The 21,072-nt window shown below is 38.3% G+C and overlaps 1 protein-coding gene across 3 annotated transcripts in view; it reads right to left on the bottom strand.

The window, feature by feature from the left end:
• Window positions 1-5,146: 5,146 nt before the first annotated feature.
• SRCIN1 (SRC kinase signaling inhibitor 1) overlaps window positions 5,147-21,072 on the bottom strand; it is a 942,827-nt gene continuing 926,901 nt past the window's right edge. For all 3 annotated transcript variants that reach the window (XM_077459390.1, XM_077459392.1, XM_077459391.1), the window contains one exon: window positions 5,147-18,712. In XM_077459390.1, the coding sequence (XP_077315516.1) occupies window positions 18,581-18,712 (132 nt within the window). In that variant the 3' untranslated portion in view covers window positions 5,147-18,580. The remainder of the gene's footprint in view (window positions 18,713-21,072) is intronic.

Raw genomic sequence — 21,072 nt, 5'->3', positions numbered from 1 at the left:
AGTTTCGAAGGCCATAAAATGCCAAAATAGCACAAAACCCCCCCAAATGACCCCATTTTGGAAAGTAGACACCCCAAGCTATTTACTGAGAGGCATGTTGAGTCCATGGAATATTTTATATTTTGCCAAAAGTTGCGGGAATATTACAAACTTTTTTTTTTTTTGCACAAAGTTGTCACTAAATGATATATTGCTCACACATGCTATGGGCAGAAGTCAAATTACACCCCAAAATAAATTCTGCTGCTTCTCCCGAGTACGGGGATACCACATGTGGGGGACTTTTTGGGAGCCTAGCCACGTACGGGACCCCGAAAACCAAGCACTGCCTTCCGGATTTGAATATAAAATGCTATAAAAAACAAACTAACCAGAGTCACCCGTAACACTTATACGGTGATCAGTGGTGAAAGGGTTAACTAGGGGCAATCAGGTGGTTCAAATTTTTATTAGGTAGTATATGGGGGTCCCTGGCGCTATATAAAAACCTGACGGGGAACCTAAATAACTAACTGGCTAACCAGCGTCACCAGTGACACTTATACTGTGATCGCTGGTGAAAGGGGGTGAAAGGGTTAACTAGCAGCAATCAGGGGGTTAAAACCATTATTGGGTAGTATATCGGGGTACCTAGCGCTATAAAAACCTGGCGGTGAACCTAAAAAAATAACTAGCTACCTAGCGACTGTAGCGACACTAATGCAGCGATCAGAAAAACGATCGCTTAGTGACACTGGCAAAAGGGGGTGAAAGGGTTAACTAGCGGCAATCAGGGGGTTAAAAACATTATTGGGTAGTATATTGGGGTACCTAGCGATATAAAAACCTGGCGGTGAACCTAAAAAAATAACTAGCTACCTAGCGACACTAGCGACACATGCAGCGATCAGAAAAATGATCGCTTAGTGACACTGGCAAAAGGGGGTGAAAGGGTTAACTCTAGGGGCAATCAGGGGGTTAAATCTTTATTGGGGGGTGATAGGGGGCTACCCTGGACCTAACACTAACTGTCCTGACAGTTTTTACTGTCACAACTGACACTGAATGCATTGATCAGTAAAGAAATGATCAATGCAATCAGTGACACTGTGACTGGGGGGGGGAGGGGGGGCGGGGGGGGATCGGGGGGCGATCGGGGGGGGGGATCGGGGGGGTTTGTGTGCCTGTGTGTACCTACATGTCAGTGTAGTGTTGGTGCACACTTACTTTTACTGTTCTCCTCGTAGTCCGGTCAAAAAGACCGCCCCGAGGAGAATGACATCACTTCCTCCTTCCTGTGTAAACAATACACAGGGGAGGAAGCTTCTCATTGGCCAGGAGCGATCCAGAGGGGGTGGCCGAAAACCAACGGCCATCCCCTCATCACGGAGCGCTCCTGGACTGAATCGGACCGCCGTAACCAGCGGGAGGGGGTCCGATCGGACCCCCCACCCGCTGGAAGGCAATCACGTAGATGTACGTGATTATGCCTGCCTGTGCCATTGTGCTGACGTACAATGGCAATACGGCGGTCCTCAAGTGGTTAAGCACAAAATTGTTTTTTTTTTCCAAAAAAAAGCATTCGAAAAATTGCTGCGCAAATACCGTATGAGATAAAAAGTTGCAACAACCACCATTGTATTCTCTGGGGTGTTTGCTGAAAAAACATATATAATGTTATGGGATTCTATGTAATTTTCTAGCAAATAAATGATGATTTTTACATGTAGGAGAGAAATGTCAGAATTGTCCTGGGTGCTCCAGAACGCCTGATGGCGCTCCCTGCATGTTCGGCCTCTGTATGTGGCCACGCTGTGTAAAAGTCTCACACATGTGGTATCGCCGTACTCGGGAGTAATAGCAGAATGTGTTTTGGGGTGTAATTTGTGGTATGCATATGCTATGTGTGAGAAATAAACTGATAATATGACAATTTTGTGAAAAAAAAAAGTAAAAAAAAAATCTTGATTTTGCAAAGAATTGTGGGAAAAAATTACAACTTCAAAAAACTCATCATGCCTCTTACTAAATATCTTGGAATGTCTTCTTTCCAAAAAGGGGTCATTTGGGGGGTATTTGTATTTTTCTGGCATGTTAGGGTGTCAAGAATTGAAATAGGCCGTCAGTACTTCAGGTGTGATCAATTTTCAGATATTGGCACCATAGCTTGTGGACTCTATAACTTTCACAAAGACCAAATAATATCCACCAATTTGTACTTATTTTTACCAAAGATATGTAATAGTATAAATTTTGGCCAAAATTTATGAAGAAAAATTACTAATCTGCTAAATTTTATAACAAAAATTCATATTTTTTACAGAATTTTCGGTCTTTTTTCTTTTATAGCACAAAAAATAAAAAAACGAGCGGTGATTAAATACCACCAAAAGAAAGCTCTATTTGTGTGAAAAAAAAGGACAAAAATGTCATATGGGTCCAGTGTTGCATGACTGAGTAATTGTCATTCAAAATGTGAGAGCACCGAAAGCTGAAAATTGGTCTGGTTATTAAGGGTGTTTAAGTGCCCAGTGGTCAAGTGGTTAAGTATCAGTTTGAGCTAGCTGGAATGACTCTGTCCTCTACTGGCAGCAAGCATTGGGATGGATTTACTAAAGTGCGTGGTGCACACAGAATCTGGTGCAGTTGTGCATAGTAACCAATCCGCTTCCAGGTCTTATTGTCAAAGCTTAACTGAGCAAGCTGAATGGTTACTATGCACAACTGCACCAGATTTTGTGTGTACCGGTTTTAGTGAATCTCCACCATAGTTTGGAAGATGTCGCCTTGGCTTTCAATCATGGCATGACAAATTTACCTACACTGCCTGGTATGTGGGAAAAAATCTTTCTCCCATAGGCACCAAATATGTTCAAGCTGTAAACCTTCCTTTTGTTTAAAACTATATCCCCACTTCCTCATTTCCCACATTGGAAAAGCTCATGATCCAAACTACACAACGTCATCCATAAAAACAGGGTGGAAGCAGTGTGATGGCATGGCTATGCATGGCTTCCAGTGGCACTATGTCATTGGTGTTTATTGATGATGTGACAAAAGACAGAAGCAGCCAGATATAGAGAGATTGGGGGTTATTTACGAAAGCCAAATCCACTTTGCACTATTTTCACTACAAGTGTACTTGGAAGGGCAGTCACTGTAGATTTGAGGGGGACATGCAAGTAAAATAAAAACAGCATTTTAGCTTACACAATTGGATGATAAAATCAGCAGCGCTTCCCCTCATTTCAGATCTACCCCTCGTATTTCCTTCTACTGCACTTGCAGTGCAAAGTGGATTTGCCTTTCGTAAAAAAACAAAACAAAAAAAACCCATAGTTTTCTGACTATGCTATGCAAATCACAAGCTCCAAGTCACTTCTTATAATTGCCCCTCCTTACAGTGAGACTTGCAGTCCGTCACCTCTACAGCATCTTCCAATGTGTCATCCAGTTTTTCTAGAGGTTGACTTGGGGCCTATATGAGGATTCTTCTATCTATATTTTAGTTACACTTTCTGTGAAGTATTTGTGTGCATTGGAAGATCACTTCCCATTTCTTCCTTCTTAAGTCCTGAAATTCTAGGATGGGTTTTTCGGGGCTTTATTCTTTACCACCCTGTTGATCCAAGGCGTTCCTGTCTGAGGTTTCCTCTAGGTGGTTTAGTTGTCCTCCACTTGCTTTTGAGGAGACAGTCCATTCCTTGTTGAGCGCCTAACCAGCCATGACTTCCCTATGGCATCTCCTATTGCTCCTCAATTGTTTCTGTGACCTTTCAGAAAAAAACATTTATTGAGTTAATCCCACACACATCTATTGGGTCTTTTATTGGCTGTTGTTCAAAGTTGGATTGCTTTTGAACGTTCCATACATCTATAATTAATTGAAACTTGTGTCCCTCAATAGACAATAAAGAAAGAAGATTGAAAAAAAAAAGACACAAATCCATCTAGTTCAACCAATAGAAAAATATTCTTACTATAAACGAATTTTTTTTGAAGTCCTTTGAGGGACATGGGTCCCACCCTTCCATTTTTGGCTCTATATACCGCTTTCTCACAAAGCTAGGACATGGCGGTTATGGGCAGCCCACCACTTTTTTGGGGGTTGCCAGCATCAACCCCCTGTTACTTTATCCCTGTGCCCTTCTATGGACTTCAAGAAAAAGATTTTATGGTAAAAAATAAAAAAATCTCATATTACCAATGCCAACTATAAATTAATAACTACTGTGTATTTCAGAGGAATTGTGACTTAAGTGCTGAAAGCAAATTCCCTATAAATTATACCAAATATGGTATAAAAAAGTTCTCCATTATCCAAAATTTTCTGCATCTGAAATATCAAGATCGTGTATGATACATCAAAAAAAAAAAAAAAAAAAAGCATTATCTTGATATTTATCATATGTGCTCACATATACTCAAGATATTCTTACAGATCAAGTCTGACATCTAAGCAGATTTGATACAGCCCATAGACCAGGGGTCTCAAACTGGCGGCCCTCCAGCTGTTTTGAAACAAGTCCCACGAGGCATTGCAAAGCTGACAGTTATAAGCATGACTCCCACAAGCAGAGGCATGATGGGATTTGTAGTTTTGCAACAGCTGGAGGGCCACCAGTTTGAAACCCCTGCCATAGACAAGCCCCAGTGGTCCTCTTGAAACTGTGCACTTAGGACTGCTTTTTGGCTCCAACGGTCATTTTGGAGACACATTTTTTTACATACAAGATTCTACAGCATATATCCATGCAGTGTAATGCAGATGAATTTGTATACCATAGTAAGATAATTGGAAAGACTGTGAAGATATTCATGGGAAGTGTAAGCAGTTACAAACCTCAACAATTCAAATAGAGCATTTCACCAACTATGCATAAGCAATTACCTTCAGTTAAAGAGCTATAGGCAGCTGAAGTTAAATTTAAATCTGTCCAGCAATAGTTGATATTTACTATGTTTAATTTGCCCAGGTTTGCAATGGAATTACATTATATACAGTATGTGAAACATTTCTGAAGTTTTAGACGTGGTTTCAGCCTGATGTCCAACAGTTTAAACACCTGTGCACTGCTGTTCTCTGAAAATAAAGCAAGATGAAATATATGTGTTTTTGTAAATGGAAAAGAAGGCTTCATTCCAGAAAAAAATCAAAAACTCAGACTTTTATGTTTCACCGAATATTTATGGCATCCATATATTTATACATTGAGCTATAGTCTACAAGTGTAGCATTGAATGTACAAAATTACATCATTACCCAGAATCACTTGCAAAGGGAAACGATTTGAGAGGTATTAAACAGTTCACAACTATTAACCATGCTCAAACCATTTGTACAAAAAATGTTCTCCTCTTGTCAATTTATTTTCACCACTTTTTGACAACGTCGAGACAATATTGCTAAACATCATGCAACAACCAGGTGCCCACATGTTTCCTCAACATCCTGCACACCTCATGTCAGTCCAAATTATCTTTTAATCAAGGGCTTAATCACGCTGCAGTAACATTTATGAATACCAGTGCATAGGAATGTTGTACTGTGTGCCCAATCAAACAATCTAATCCTGTTAATTTTTGGGAGGTTTACAAATATAATGCATTCCCAGCTCATAAATATCCTTCCCTACCTGTGGTCTTCCTGCAGATTCATCTAAAACATGCACTTCCAGGATGCAGGCAGAAAGATCATTTTTTTCTGAAAGGATAACTTTACCAGTGCTGTGGTTACTGAATTCATTTTCTTTTTTCAGGCTAACCATTATTTCAGCAAGTACAGAAAATACCTGTTGATATTACCAGAAATGCAGTGTTCTTGTCACTTCTTTGATCTGACATGAGAGCAATAATATTTTTTTGTAAACTATAAACCTCCCCATGTAAAAGAGATGTAAGGCAGGCATTTTTGAAGTTCATCCTAGGTGGCAACAATGGCTTCCTCCACAGGGACAGTAAAGTGGTAAGCATAGACAACCCAGGATACAAAGTGTGTTATTTTTCAGGATTACCCAGTGAAAATAAAGGGAAAAAGGCCTGGAAAAAGAAAACAAATGCAGCAAACTCAACTAAGGACTCATTTAGCTCCAATATATTTCTGGTTTTGGGGTTTAGATATTCTTTAATAATTCATGTGTAGTCACTGTTTGAGTGCCCCAAATTACACCCTAAGTTTTATTTAAGCCCCAAATATGATCAGTTTGGAGTGGAAATCTGAGTGGCTGAGAGCAGTGTTGGACAATATCAATATTTATTTTGAAAGTTGGTGTTGGTTTTACTTTTCAAGTATGCTATTACTTATATATACTCATCAGTGTTTATATAATATCGACGTTTGTTTGGCTACATGTACATCAAAAGTGATTTATTAGCTTATGGGCGTGGAGCAACACTGACCTTATAAGATATTGTAAATGGGTTAGTGTGGATTGGCCACAATGTACATCCCTTGTATAGCTATCTGTTCCCTGCTTGGACCTGCAATCAAAAAGGAAGTACTGATTTCCCTTCTGGCTCTGCAATGCTATGTTAGCAAATACCGAGTGCTGCAATGATGGCAAATGAAAAACAGTTTGCTCATTTGTTAAATATGGCTGAATGATCAGAATAAATTGTGTTGATGGCACTGTAATTTATTTAGGTAAGTACAGATCATTTTCATAGAGCAGTGATTATATTGTTCAGCCCATAAAGTACTTTAGTTTACAAGATATATACTGTATATGAAACAGTGTGAAACAAGCCAATATCATGAACACCAATCACTGCAACCTGGTAGTAAACTTTGTGTGATGCACATAGTTTAGCCTACAGGATCATGTACCCACCATGAAAAGTCCTGGTGGTTGTGATTTTCTCCAAAGTCAAAAGGTCCTCCCCAGCATGTATCAGGTGTGGTTATACTGCCTTTTATGCATTTTTATGGTAGAGGAGCCACATAAACATAAGGACATACAAACCCATAAAGATGTTGTATGCTGTTCCTGTGTTTGCAAAGGTTATCCAACCCATCCCACTTATCTGTACTAAATACGTGAAGTGGCAAAAACAAAAGTTCCTGGACCACAAGATTTTTACGTAGGCATTTGATTTTGGTACTGTATATTATGAGAACTTATAATATCTAAAATGTAACCAATGGTTTAAATCCCTTGAACAGCCTCACCTTAAAATAACAGGAAACATTAGTTTCAATGTTTTCAGAATAGAGTTAGTAAAATATAAACAAGATTTTTTAAATAGTGTTATGCCATGTAAATGAGAACACGTGACAAAAAGTTAAATAGTATGTGTTCTCTCAATTTGACTGGGGTGGGAAAGCACATTAAGGCTAATAAATAAGGCCTAAGCTGAACTGGTATTTGTGGCAATACAGCCAATTATTGTGACAGGATTGGCTTTCTAGTATAACAACTGCACTACCTATACAAACCCAACAGGTGCTGCCAGTTTACATGTAGTTTAATTTACTTTACATGCATATTTTAACAGTACATGTTGTTGGAAAATGTACACTAAATACAAAAGAGGCACACACACTTTAAATAAAAAAAACCCTATCCAAAAAGGCATTAAAATAAAAGCATTAAACAAGATGTAATTTTTGGTAATTTGGAGACTGGGCCCAATAATCTCATTCTATGCCCATTTTCCCATTTGGTCTGTGCAAAGAAAGAATAATGTTGGCCTGATTGACCATAAATAGCTGTGTTTTACCCAACTGGCTGATAAGCTGCATGTGTATGGCAGTGCCTTGCTTTAAACACTTTCGGTTGGGATAGGATATTTGGTCCTACAGCAAGTGCATTAGCAGTGTATGTAGATTTGACAGAGATAATAAAAAAAAAAAAAAAAAAAAGAAAGAAAGAAAGAAAGAAAAGAGAAAAGTTTATATTTGTTCACATGTTGACATGGCTAAATGTTTTATAAACAGAACTACCCAGACTTATAATGGAAACCTAACCATTGTGCATATGACCAGCTTAACCAGAAATAACAGTCTCCCAGGAAGTTAGCAGTAACAAAAGAAAACAATATGCTCAATTTACTTTACTACATGCCACAGGCTGCCGTCAGCTGACTTTACTCAGCCGGTCCGGTTGGAAACATCCCAACCATGTGGTTAGGATCCACCCAGATGCCTAGACTGCCACCTGGCTCAGCAGAGGCTGAGCCAGCCCCTTCCACCCCCTTAACAGCCCAGCGTTCCAGCGAGCGCTGGAGCATAGAGCTACTGACTGATGGTCATTGCTCTCTGTTCAGAGTGGATGGGGGAGAACTGAGCGATCAGTGTGTTTGATTGCTTAGTTCTCAGTGTGGAGGCGGCAGGGGGCAGCTAGGTGATAATAATTGTTCGTTTTTTGTTTTGTTTTTTAATCCCAAACTTCTCTTTTAATGCAAATACCATCTTATATTTATTGCAGTATTTTACCACCTATTACAGTAAAAATGTATTTAAGAACACCACTAGTAGAATCCTGCCAATAACTGATTTGATGAGCAGGGAAGTAATTATTTTTTATTTAACAGTAATCTGCAGAAACAATATTTCTGCTTGGTGCATTTTAAAATGTAAACTTGTGCTCTCAGAACAGCTAATTTTTTTTTTTATTGTTACACAGGAGTTTCGGAAGCAAACATTAAATAGAAAAAATATATATTTGACATTTTTTAATAAAAAAATGTGTCAATCTCCTTGTCATTCCTAACTAGCCATAATTAACAACTTATTCTCCCTTCTCTCTGTAGCTTCTCACCCCCCCCCCCCCCCCCCCACACACACACACTCACACTATTTGCAACAATTATTTTATTACTTTATTTTTACTGTTTGTGGGGGAAAAAAAGTAAATTTTTTTGTTTTTATTTGTAAAGAACTTTACCTTGAATTGTACCAGACACCTAATTTAAAGAGGATCTTCAGGCTATGTGAAAAAAAAATTAAAGTCTTAAGCTACTAATACTGTAGCTGCTGACTTTTAATAAAAAGGACAAGTACCTGTCCAAGGATCCAGCGCCATCCTCACCTGGGCTGGTTCTTCACTAGTCTTTGGGTCCCTGCCGCCAACATGTTTACTAAGGGAAGCCAGTTGTGAATCCCTGCGGCTTCACACTGCACAAATATAAGCCATGCTGCACTTTGTAAATGTCTCGCAGCCTTCTGGGTACCCCCCCAAAAAAAATATATATATATATATATATGTAGGGGGGAGAGGAGGCAGAAAAGTGGAACTTCCCTTTTGGGTGAAGTTCCGCTTCCATTTTATAATATATAGGTCAAGTTGCAGATAAAAATCAACACTTTATCTATAAAATTAGAACGTTTATCTATAGTAACATTTGTTTTGGAATAATCACTAGTCAAACTGGAAAAGAAAACTTTTTTTATATTATAACTGCGTTTTGTCTTTAAAATATATAGAAATAGACAATAAAAATCGCCCAAAAGGCTCAATCACATAGTGTCCACAGCAAGAGGGTTTGCAAAACAAAGTGTAGGAATATTAACATTTTTGCATTGCACCCTTCATTAGGCATGTTTAAAGCATAGTATCAGTGAGTCAAACATTGCTAAAATGGATAAATAGTAATCACATTCAAAAAATAAAATGTCAGTTACAGGTATGGATGCATATTAAAAGCAATACAATTAGATACAACCTGAAAAATATTACCAATCAAATAAGTACAATATAATAAGTATCACGTTTAGCTCAAAGTCATGATCAGAACAACATTGTATTTTCTCTGTATTGAGTTCTGGTACTAAATCGATCACATATTTTAATTGGAACCCTGCATGTGATTTGTGAAATGCCTAGCCAAAAGTTGCTCTATTCGACTACTTCCAATAGCATACGTAATTTTTGTCTATCAGTTCCCGATTCCCCAATATAGCAAAAAGGCCACAGGGTAATTTATTCATGCATATGTACCAAGACAGCTGTAATATTCCCTAATTTATATGGAGCGTCCTTTACACAGAAGTTGTTTCTCCCTTGCTCTTATTAGAGTAATGAATACCTAGTCCTAAATGCGCAAAATGTACCCGGATACTAACACTTATCATTAACAACAACAGAGGCAGTTGATCCAGGGAATATCCTATTGCCTCTTGAGGGATCAGCGAGGATTTTTTTCCCCACTGGAGCAAATTGGATCATGCTTTATTGAGGTTTTTGCCTTCTATGGATCAACTCAGCACCAATATTTAAAAAGGGCCCAAAATACATCCCTTGGAATTACAGACCAGTTAGCCTATATATTAAATGATAATACAGTTAACTTAATAGGACATGTAATTAATAAATATCATAAAGTCCCAAAGATAAGATAAAAGTTCATAAAGGTGAGTGAAGTGCTCCACGAACCCTCAGGCTTATAGGAAATCCTAACAGAAAATGCACACCACACCATGCAGGCAGAGAAAACCTTGTGCTCAGTGTGACCCCTTTGGCTATGCAAATACCCCTAAAGGGTTAATCACAGGTGCTCCAAATATCTCCCAATGTGCTGCTCAGATATTTGTCAAAGACCGCAAACACACATGACACAAATGACACATGGTCATGCGAAAAAAACGAGCAAGGAGAGTTCCATAATGTAAACCTGTTTAATTTTTAAAAATCGCACAATACACACACAATAAAATCTGCTTACATTGTAAACATGTCACTCTTGCATAAGAAAAACACTAGTATCCAGCCGCGATCGGTTAAATCTCACCGCTGTCTCGCTAATGCTTGTAGGCTAACAGGCAAAGGAGGGGAGTCCCGGGATACCTTCGATGACACTTGGACACAGGACAGCTGCCCTGGATACTTAGTGTTTTTTATGCAAGAGTGACATGTTTACAATGTAAGCAGATTTTATTGTGTGTGGAGTGCGATTTTTAAAAATTAAACAGGTTTACACTATGGAACTCTCCTTGCTCGTTTTTTTGCCCAACCATGTGGATAAGCAAATTAAATTACAAGTGAGATCCTGGTGAGAATGAATTTCCTGGCTGGGTATTACTTTGATGGGTGTGTGTTTGCAGTCTTTGACAACTATCTGAGCAGCACATTGTGAGATATTTGGAGCACCTGTGATTAACCCTTTAGGGGGTAAGTGCATAAAAGATTTGATGTATGATTTATAACAGCAGCTCTTGTGCGGTTAATTGTTGGTTTCATATTGAGTGCTAGGATCAGTATTATAATTTCATTATGCTACTGATAATTTTTTAGACCAGTTAGCCTAACATCAATAGTATGTAAACTCTTGGAGGGGATGATAAGGGACTATATACAAGATTTTAGTAATGAGAACGGTATCATTAGCAGTAATCAGCATGGATTCATGAAGAATCGTTCTTGCCAAACCAACTAACCTTCTATGAGGAGGTGAGTTGCGAGCTAGATAAAGGAAGGCCCATAGATGTGGTGTATCTGGATTTTGCAAAAGCATATGACACAGTTCCCCATAAACATTTACTGTACAAAATAAGGTCCGTTGGCATGGACCATAGGGTGAGTGGATTGAACCTCACCTACTATGTAACTATATGTATAGGATTCTGTATTCTTAGGTTTTCTATTTTTATTTATTTATTTTCTATTGGTTGAACTAGATGTAATTGTGTATTTGTTTTTTTCAACCTGGCAGTTTATACAATCCTGTTATACACAATGCAGCCTCATGTAAAATTCAGAAAAGAAAATTCTGAAATTAAATTAACCATATTGTATTTTTTAAGTTTATACCAGTGTTTAATATACGCAAAGATATTGTTGAAATGAGTTTTATAGGAAAGTTATGATATAGATGCAAATGGCATATTAGCATTTTTAATTAGTCTGACCCTGTGTCCTAACATTTTTTTTTTTAACAATATATTTTTCCACTTCTTGTTCATCCGTCAGTTTGTTCATCTTCCATTTCCAAATTTCTCAGTCACATTATATAACACTTCTAATAGAAATCTGTAGGTGTATACACTTGAAAACTGCTGGCGGGTTTATGGGTTTTCATCACCCATCTACTCTAATATGAGCGAAGGAGAAACACTTACTGAACTGCAAAAAAGATACCCTATATGTATTATTTTATTATACCTACGTACATACAAATGTCCCCGCTGTCCTTGCTTTACTGGGGAAACATATCAGCAAGAAAAAGAAAGGATTGCTAGACTTAAGTACCTAAGCTCTAAGTGGAGGAAATATTGAGCATCTGTTAAAAGGGAAATGTTCTGAATTCACAAACCAAATACTTTATATATGTATGGATTACCAGCCAGTTCAAGTGGCTGCCGAACACACAAAAAGGTATTACAGGCATGGCAAATTTCACCGCACCAAACCGGATGATGCTGTATGGTATTACTATGTATCCATACTTAAGATTAATCTATAACTGAAACAATGTATCTTACTGTTTTTTCATTTTATCACTATTTGTATGACTCTCTAATTTCAATTTGCTATTCGGCCTGACAAAGGGCACAATGCCTAAATTTGTTGCAATCTGGTACATGGTCTTCTGGACTTTAAGGCTAGGTTCACACTGCAGCATGGGAGCGGCTCACAGCAGGGGTCCGTGCATCCCCGTTCATCATTTCAGGTCTGATTTTAGCCAGACCAGAAGACACACAGGACTCCTGTGCAATTCGCACTGGAGCCGCTCCAGAGATTGTGATCGGCTCTCTATGGAGCCAGTTCACACATCTCCTGATGTGAATTGGATTGGGGAAATTCGCAATAGTGTGAACCCGGCCTGAATCTTCACTTGGTGTTGCAAAATCGCCTGCTGTGGAGATATATATATATAATTATTACACACACTTCAGTACAACTGGCTAAATATATATTTCAAGAAGAACAATTCTACTATTATGTGATGTTAATGCTTTTTAAATTAACACTTTACGATGTTTCTGAAAAAGCTGTTTTCCGCACACATTTAAAAAAAAATATTTTAGGTCTGAAGACTAGTTAAAAACCAAAAACATTATATATTTTGTGAAAGCCGACACCCTGCAGAATAAAATGCTGGCGGTTTCTGATTTTTTTTTTATGCACACAATATTTTCCCAACTATTTATTGTGTGTAAAATGTCCATTAAAGTTAAGGGCACACAAATACAATATATTACTTTTTTTTCCCCTGTTAAATACAAAATATGAGGTTGCACGGAGTATATAGATGTTGATCTTTAATCCTGCACAAGCCCACAAAATGAGAAACTTTGGAACCCTATATTTTCCATAGGTACCATGGAAATGGTAGCAGCTGCAGTTGAAAAGTCACAGCTGTGGAGGCTTTTAGAGTTAACCATTACTAATGGGCCTAGAATTATTGCTGTCATAGGGTATGGCAATATGTATTGTGCATTACAAGCGACGTCTTCATATGTAGGTTCCCCCAATGCGTGCATTTATTTTCATGTAAGGGAGGGATGGTCTAAACATTTTTTGGGGGGTTGTTTTAAGTGAGCAGGTGTAACTTCTTTTTTTTTTACTTGCACTAAAACTTTATGCATATCGCATAGGGCAGTGTTTCTCAACTCCAGTCATCAAGGCGCCCCAACAGGTCATGTTTTCAGGATTTCCCTCAGATGAAACGGCTGTGGTAATTGCTAAGGCAGTGAAACTGATCAAATCACCTGTGAAAAATAATGGAAAACCTGACCTGTTGGTGCACCTTGAGGATTGGAGTTGAGAAACACTGGCATAGGGGACAAAAAGTCCCCTATGTGATATATTTTTTAAAAACAGGTTCTCTTTAATGAGACCCCTGATGTCTTACCTGCCTTCCACTGAAGCTAATACTTCTTCCCTGGCTGCAAGAACCACAGAAAGTGACATCAGAAACCATAACTGACATTTTACAAGTTGCTTCCGGGTTTGTTCCAACTAGGGGAGATCAGCAAATGGATGTTTGCTGGCCTCCCACCCAGTCATCCAGTGGCACTTGCCATGTGGGTCCCGGGCCTGTAGGTGGTACAGCAGAGGCCAATAAGCGTGGTGATGGGGCTCATGTCAGAGGAAAATGGCATACTAGAGAGTTCAGGGTCACAGAAAACAATCAGGCAGTTGTACAGCTTGTGGAGTGTACATACACAGTGTGTGTATAAAACCCCACTACCACCACTGTAAAACGTATGGCAGTGGCAGTAAAGGGGTTGAATGAGAGAATTACTTTAAGGTAAAAACTTGTGGCTCTTTAGTCACAGAACTATTTCAAATGGGTTGTACAGAAAATGAAGGCTGCAATACCCACTGATGGCTCCAGCAAATATAGTGATAAGCAGGTAAAACTTTATAAATAACGTTTTTCAAACAAATTAAAGTTTATTCATTACCACAACTGTATTTGGTTTCAGACAGGCTGCACTTAATTTTGTCACAGGGGAAACTTTACCTTGTACTGCACCAAAATTAACTGTTGCTTAGTATTTGTGCAATATACATTTCTCAACTTAACATAAATACTGTAAACCGTTATAAATAATGTTTATAAAAATGTTTTACTTTGTAGATAAAATTATATAGATGACCTATCTATATCTGTTGTAAATATAACAGGAATACAGTACGGTTTACAATCTTGGCCCTGGCTCAAAAGACACATGTCCAACCACTGGTATTTCTTTAAGTAAATATTGCAAGAGATAAAACAGGAAGCCTTATTGCAAATTTTAGTTTGTTCATTTTTTCCTAAAATACCCCCACTGCTCAAGCAACAAATTCTTGACACCAGCCTAGCATTCTATTCTAGAAGAAGGTTAACTCTTAAGTTTTAAAATACACGCAATTACACTTAGAATTTACAGGTCCACATTTTTTTTTTACAAACTTGAGGTTTCTTGACAGGTGTCACTGTTGATGCAAGTTGTCTAGAGCAGCGTTTCTCAAACTTTTTTTCATTTGAAAGTATGCAAAATCTGGAGGCACCCCACCCTAAAATGGGATTGGATCGACCCTGCACATCAGAAGCCCCTTTTTACATCACCCCCCCCGTTTTATATCAGCCATCACCCCCCTTTCACATCAGAGTCTCAACCTCTGCCGCCTTTCACATTAAGGCTTCGCTTCACCTTTTAACATCAGAGCCTGTCTTCAGCCAACCTTTTTCAAATAAGAGCCCTAAATCCCCATCCGCCACACTCCTTTCACATCCAAATCCTCAGCCCCCCTCCCCTTTTTATTTCTAAATTCTCAATCCTCTCCCCTTTCGCATCAGAATCCTCAGTTGCCCCATCCCACTTTTACATCAGAATCTTCAGTTGCCCCATCCCACTTTTACATCAGAATCCTGATCACTTTTCCTCTTTTACAACGGAACACAAACTCCTCCCCACTCCCACCTTCCCAGTCTCATGAAAACCATCCTCCCTGGATTAGTATCATGCATTTCATGATGCCTGCCTACACTATACAAATGCATGAGGCTGTGCAAAATTATGGGACACAGGATGGTACCCCTGACAAACTCAGACAGCACCCAGGTTGAGAAACAATGGTCTAGTGATCCACTATCCACTTTGGTTGGGATTTCAAGGGCACTATAAATTTTGTAACTGAATTAATCTCCACCCATAAAGTCCTAGAAAAACAAAAACTCAGACTCCACCTAATGACATGGCCATAAAGACATAGCTACATGAAACCTTAAAGTGGAAGTAAACCCTTCTATCGTTTTCAGTCAAGGAAGCTGCCATCTTAGCCTCTAATGATTCTTTAACTGCCATAATGCTGCACATGTGATCAGTTATGAAACCAGCCACTGGATGGTTTGAAAGTTTGGTTGAGAGCACAACCAATGTGAAAGTTAACATTTCCGGCATGCCGGGAATGTAAGTGTTTTTTGAAACTGGGTTTACTCCCGCTTTAAATAGGGATAATTTAATAGGCCCAGGTAGTTACCCCAGTATCCAGTACCAATTAAATGAACCATTCTCTAAAAAAAGAAAATGCATTGACTTATGAACATAAGTGAAATGTCTCTTTTCCTTAACACAAATCCCCTATTTTAGAAGAAAGTTTATAGATTGGTCATTCGGCACATATCTCATTTTAAACATCTACCGACTTTTAAGTAACACTCACAATTGACCTGATGAGTGCAAAATACCAATATGCTCAATGTACAGCAACAACAGATCAAACCATATCCAACAACAAAATGGGTAATAAATATATTCCTACAGTAGCATTTAAAATTAACATAGTATTAAAATGAACAGGGACCTAAAGTGGCTGTAAACCTCTGACATGAAATATGAGCAAAGGATATCCTCTATAGTGTGTACTTGTCTCAATCAGCATTTAGGCCTCTTGCACACTGGACGTTAAAAATAACGTTATAAAAATGGCAGTAGCTTTGCAATGAGGTTTTCAATGTTTTTGCAATAGTGTTTTTTAGAGTTTATTACCGTTTTTTTCAATGGATCAAAAACATCAAACGCTGGTGAGCTACCTCTTGCTTGCCACCTGTGTGTGTATGGACACATAGGATAACATGATGGGGAATTTATTGACTGTAGAAAAAAAATGTCTGAAGCCAAAAACAGCTGCTGTAAAAACGTCCAGTGTGCATGATGCCTAAGCGTCATTTCTCTCTGCTGCCTTGTTCTTCTGTCAGGTTTTCCCGACACCAAGAGATAAAAAGATGACAGGGGAAGGAGCGCCAGCTCCAGCATAGAGACTGTGATTGACAGCCTCAGCTCTGTTCCTGTGTGAAGGGGCTGTGTGTGTCTTCCCTCCAATCAGTTCTCAGTGCGCTCCTCACTGAGATCTGAAGAGTGTAAATTTAACTCCCCACCCCTGCTTTCTGAAAGTTCAGAAATGCTGTATAAATTCTGGACTGTGAATGGCTGAAGAGAAGAGAAGTCAGGTATAAACAGGTACAATTATTGTAGAAGGATTTGTTTCATCTTGGACTATGACCTAAGCCTAGTCACTTCACTGGGTATATAGGGGTTTACAACCACTTTAAAATATATAAAGCATCTTCTTTTATATATAATTTATATTTATTTTGAGTGTGTAATAAAGTGATACCTCAGTGCTGCTCTTTTAATACAGGAAAGATGTGGCAAGTTTTTGTTTTGTTTTTTTGTTCGTTTTTTTCACTCATCACTCCTATAGGGTGCCAAAGACTAGATTCCCTCCTTTCTCACAGTATGAATGGAACTATATATATATACCCTGTTCTAAGTCATTGGACTGCCCCTGTAACTTACATAATTTCTTAGTATTTATTATATGCTTTTAACCCCAATGTGGAAATACCTTGTTCACATAAGCCTTCTCACATCATAAAACAAAAAATGTAAAGTTGGACATAAAGAGATATATTCAGTATTTCTTTTGTATATATACATATATATTTATATATTGTTAATAAATTAGTAAAAAAATGTAAAACACTTTCACGGAATGGAAAGAGTTTGCAACTTTGTCATTGTGGTGGGAGATATAATAGAATATTTTACGATCATTTTAAAACTCAATCTGCCTGTACAAAACATGTCCAATCACAAAAGAAAAAAAAGACGGTTGTTTGGCGTGTGAAGAGACAGAAGTCAAGAAAATAACGTAATGTGCTCGCCAGGTCTCTCCCCTCTTGATAGAACACAGTTTTGTAGACACACAAGTCACCAACACACACACACATTTCACAGACAATAGTGTTTTCAGTTTCTGTGCTTATATTATACTATGTTACATGGGAATGTCCTACATATACAGTCCTAAAAACCCTCATGGAATTTTTCGGCACAATCCCACAGGGCAGCTCTTGACTCTTATAAATTCCAGCAGCCTAACAACTTCTTACTGGAACACCAAAACTTTAAATTGTGCCTTTAAGTCCACAGCTTTTGAAAGCTGGCCAAAAGGATAGATATTGCTAGACAAAGATAACAGTGTTGGTGTCACCGATCTTGGCATTTCACACTCTGCGTGAGTGTTCATTTGATACCATATTTATGGTGACACAGTAGCCACCACTTTTTCGACTGTGCTTTGTAAAATGTATTCAGGCACAGTACAGGACCTATACCACCTATTCAGATTACATATTTGGGCAACCATGAAGTTGAGGGTGCAGTATAAAACACCCATAAATACAATCTGCTCTCCTAAGGGTAGGGAGGGGTCTTTGCTTATTGCTGGCAATGCAACACACAAAAATATCATTCTGACATCTCTAGATGTCTACAGAAACAACACATAAATAAAGCTCAGAAATGGAAAAAAAACATTTAACAGAGCAACATACAATACTCGGGACCCCGAGATAGAGTCCTGTAAAGTCCTAAGATCTGGATGTTCCTATATACATCATTTGGAAAGATGCAGGTGTGGTAACAGTCAAGCCTGGGGAGGTGGGAGGCACCATGGAATACGCCGACTGTTGTCCGTCCCATCTCTCATGCTTCTTTCTCTGTTTTCGGCCCTTTGCCATGTCATTTGTCTTCAAGCTGACAAAATGCAGAGGGTAAAGATGTGAGGGGACATTCAACCAAGAAGTTGGCTAGTTCAGTGTCCATACTTCAAAAGAGCATAAAGAATTCAGATGAGAAGAAGAACAAAGTTGCAAAGTAGATCATTTAGAAGGAAATAGAGGAGTTTCTTGTACCAAACGAAGTTAGTACGGGAATAGAGGTTCGTGAAGGAACAGTTTTATCCGATGCCATGTTAGTCTCATTTGCACTACCAGCCTCTTTAGTTGATCTAGCTGCCTGGAAAGAGGAGTGAGAAGCAGACTGATGAAATTAAAATAATGAATTTACTCTTCATACATATATATATATATATATATATATATATATATATATATATATATATATATACATATATATATATACATACATATATATATATATATATATATATATATATATATATATATATATATATGTGACATTGCTGTTTCTGTTTGATAATGCAAGGAGACGTTTGGTAAAGAAATGGCAGCAAAAACAATGGATAAGATGCCAATGGTGGGGAAAAAGTAAAATAATACATAAAGACATAAAACAGATCTCTGATAAAAGGGACAAAAAAAAAGCAATCAGAAAGCTGAGGAAGTATAATCGGTAGTGTGAAATTATATGGGGAGAATATCAATTGGGTGCGGAGGTGGATTTCTGAAAGAACAGCAGAACAAAAGGGAATGTGATAAGGGACGTGTAAGAAGAAGCAAAAATAAGAACAGAATTAAAATTGGGGGAGACAGATGGGATGGAAAATTAGAATGGAAGAAAAGAGAGAGAAGGGAAATTAGAGATGATTCATGTTAATATGACACAAATGTAATGATGGGGTCATTACATTTGAATCCTGTAAGTACACAATATGATAAGATAAAAAAAAAAAAAGATTTTTGATGCCCCAGTTGAAGCAAGTTTTTTGCGAAACATGTCGGGTACATTGCCTGCAGACGGCACAGTGGTGTAGTGGTTAGCACTCTCACCTAGCAGTAAGAAGGGTTTCTGGTTCAAATCCCAACCACGACACTACCTGCCTGGAGTTTGCATGTTCTCCCTTTGCCTGCGTGGGTTTCCTCCGGGTACTGCGGTTTCCTCCCACACTCCAAAGACATGCAGGTAGGTTAATTGGCTTCTGTCCAAAATTTGCCCTAGTATAAGAATGGGGACCTTGGGTTGTGGGCTCCTTGAGGGTAGGGACCGATGTGAGTGTACAATGTACAGGGTTAGGGACAATTGCAGACACTCACTCAGGTTGAACTGGATGGACTGGTGTCTTTATTCAACCTTACAAACTATGTAACTATGTAACTTTCTACGCTATTTTTTATTGATATCTGTATTTTTGTACCCTTCTTCATTGAGGGTTTGTACATACATGTATCTTGTTTTTTTTAAATTTGTTTTAATAAAACATTTCCTATCGGATTAATCTGCTCTATGAATAGGCTTTTTGTTTTTTCCCCTCTTTTTCTGTTTGCATTTTTTACGCACCTATTTGGGGTGTGATTTTCCTTTTTACCACCTTGGAGCCTAAAAACGTCCCGGATTGGATACCCCGAGATTGGATGGTGTATTGGCATAGCTGAGGTTTACATCACCTGGATGGAGGAATTGCTGTCTATCGCAATTTGATGTCTGAATGACTTACCACCAAGGTGTGTGGGTCCACACCTTCGGGTAAGCGTATCATTACCTTTCCTGTTTATAACGTGGTATCTGTATGAATGGTGACATCCAGCTGCTGTCTTCACCTCTGGGGTATTTTGACGTGTGGCATTGCAACAGATCCTGACTACTCTCTAGCGTGAAGTGATCATCTAGGATTATAGAGACTAATGTCTTTTCTTATGTAGGGTCTTGGTATAGTCCCAGGCCACTTGGTACATCCATTATTTGAACTTTTTTTGTTTTTTCATGTCACGAGTCACAAAGACTTTTTCACACTTGTGTAGTTATACTAAGTGCACTTGTCTTTATTTGGTGTAGCTTGGCTACGCTATCTATTACATTTATATTTTTTGGGTGTTATAACAACACTTCTCTCCACGAGGTGTTTTCTATTTTAAGCGCTACATTTTTGGGTTTTTATAAAAAATTATATATATATATATATATATATATATATATAAAAAAATGTATTAGACCAAAACACATGAAAACAGATGAAAGAGTGATTAGATCCCTTTGCACTATACATTGGGAAAACTGTTAAGGTTCTTGGGTATTGATAAAGGAGAGATTATAAAAAAAAGTTGAGGTTACTAAAATGCCACTATGGTGAAGGAGTCAAAATGGGATTTGGAAAAGAGAGAGTGTGGCTTGGGACGAAAAGGGCTAGGGATTCATTTATCTGACTCGGCTTATGTATCTGCTTGTGACAAACAGGCAGCAAAGATTGAAGTGACCAGGTGCAGACAGTAGACAGTACTAAATAGATAGTAGAGAAGATTAGGTGATTGAATGGAGAAAAAAACTGTTACTGTAGTGGGGAAAAACACCATACGCGATTAGAGCCCTTTTCTTGAATTTGAAACCGCATATACAGATGAGAACATAATGAATAGTTGGAGAGGATGGCTGGCAGAAAACAGATAGATGGATGAACAGAC

This window comes from Lithobates pipiens, unplaced genomic scaffold (assembly GCF_037356315.1).
Source record: "Lithobates pipiens isolate NorthernLeopardFrog02 unplaced genomic scaffold, aLitPip1_a1.2 Scaffold_28, whole genome shotgun sequence".
NCBI lineage: Eukaryota > Metazoa > Chordata > Amphibia > Anura > Ranidae > Lithobates > Lithobates pipiens.
Note: the sequence above shows the minus strand (reverse complement) of the source record. Positions and strands in the feature narration are given on the sequence as shown.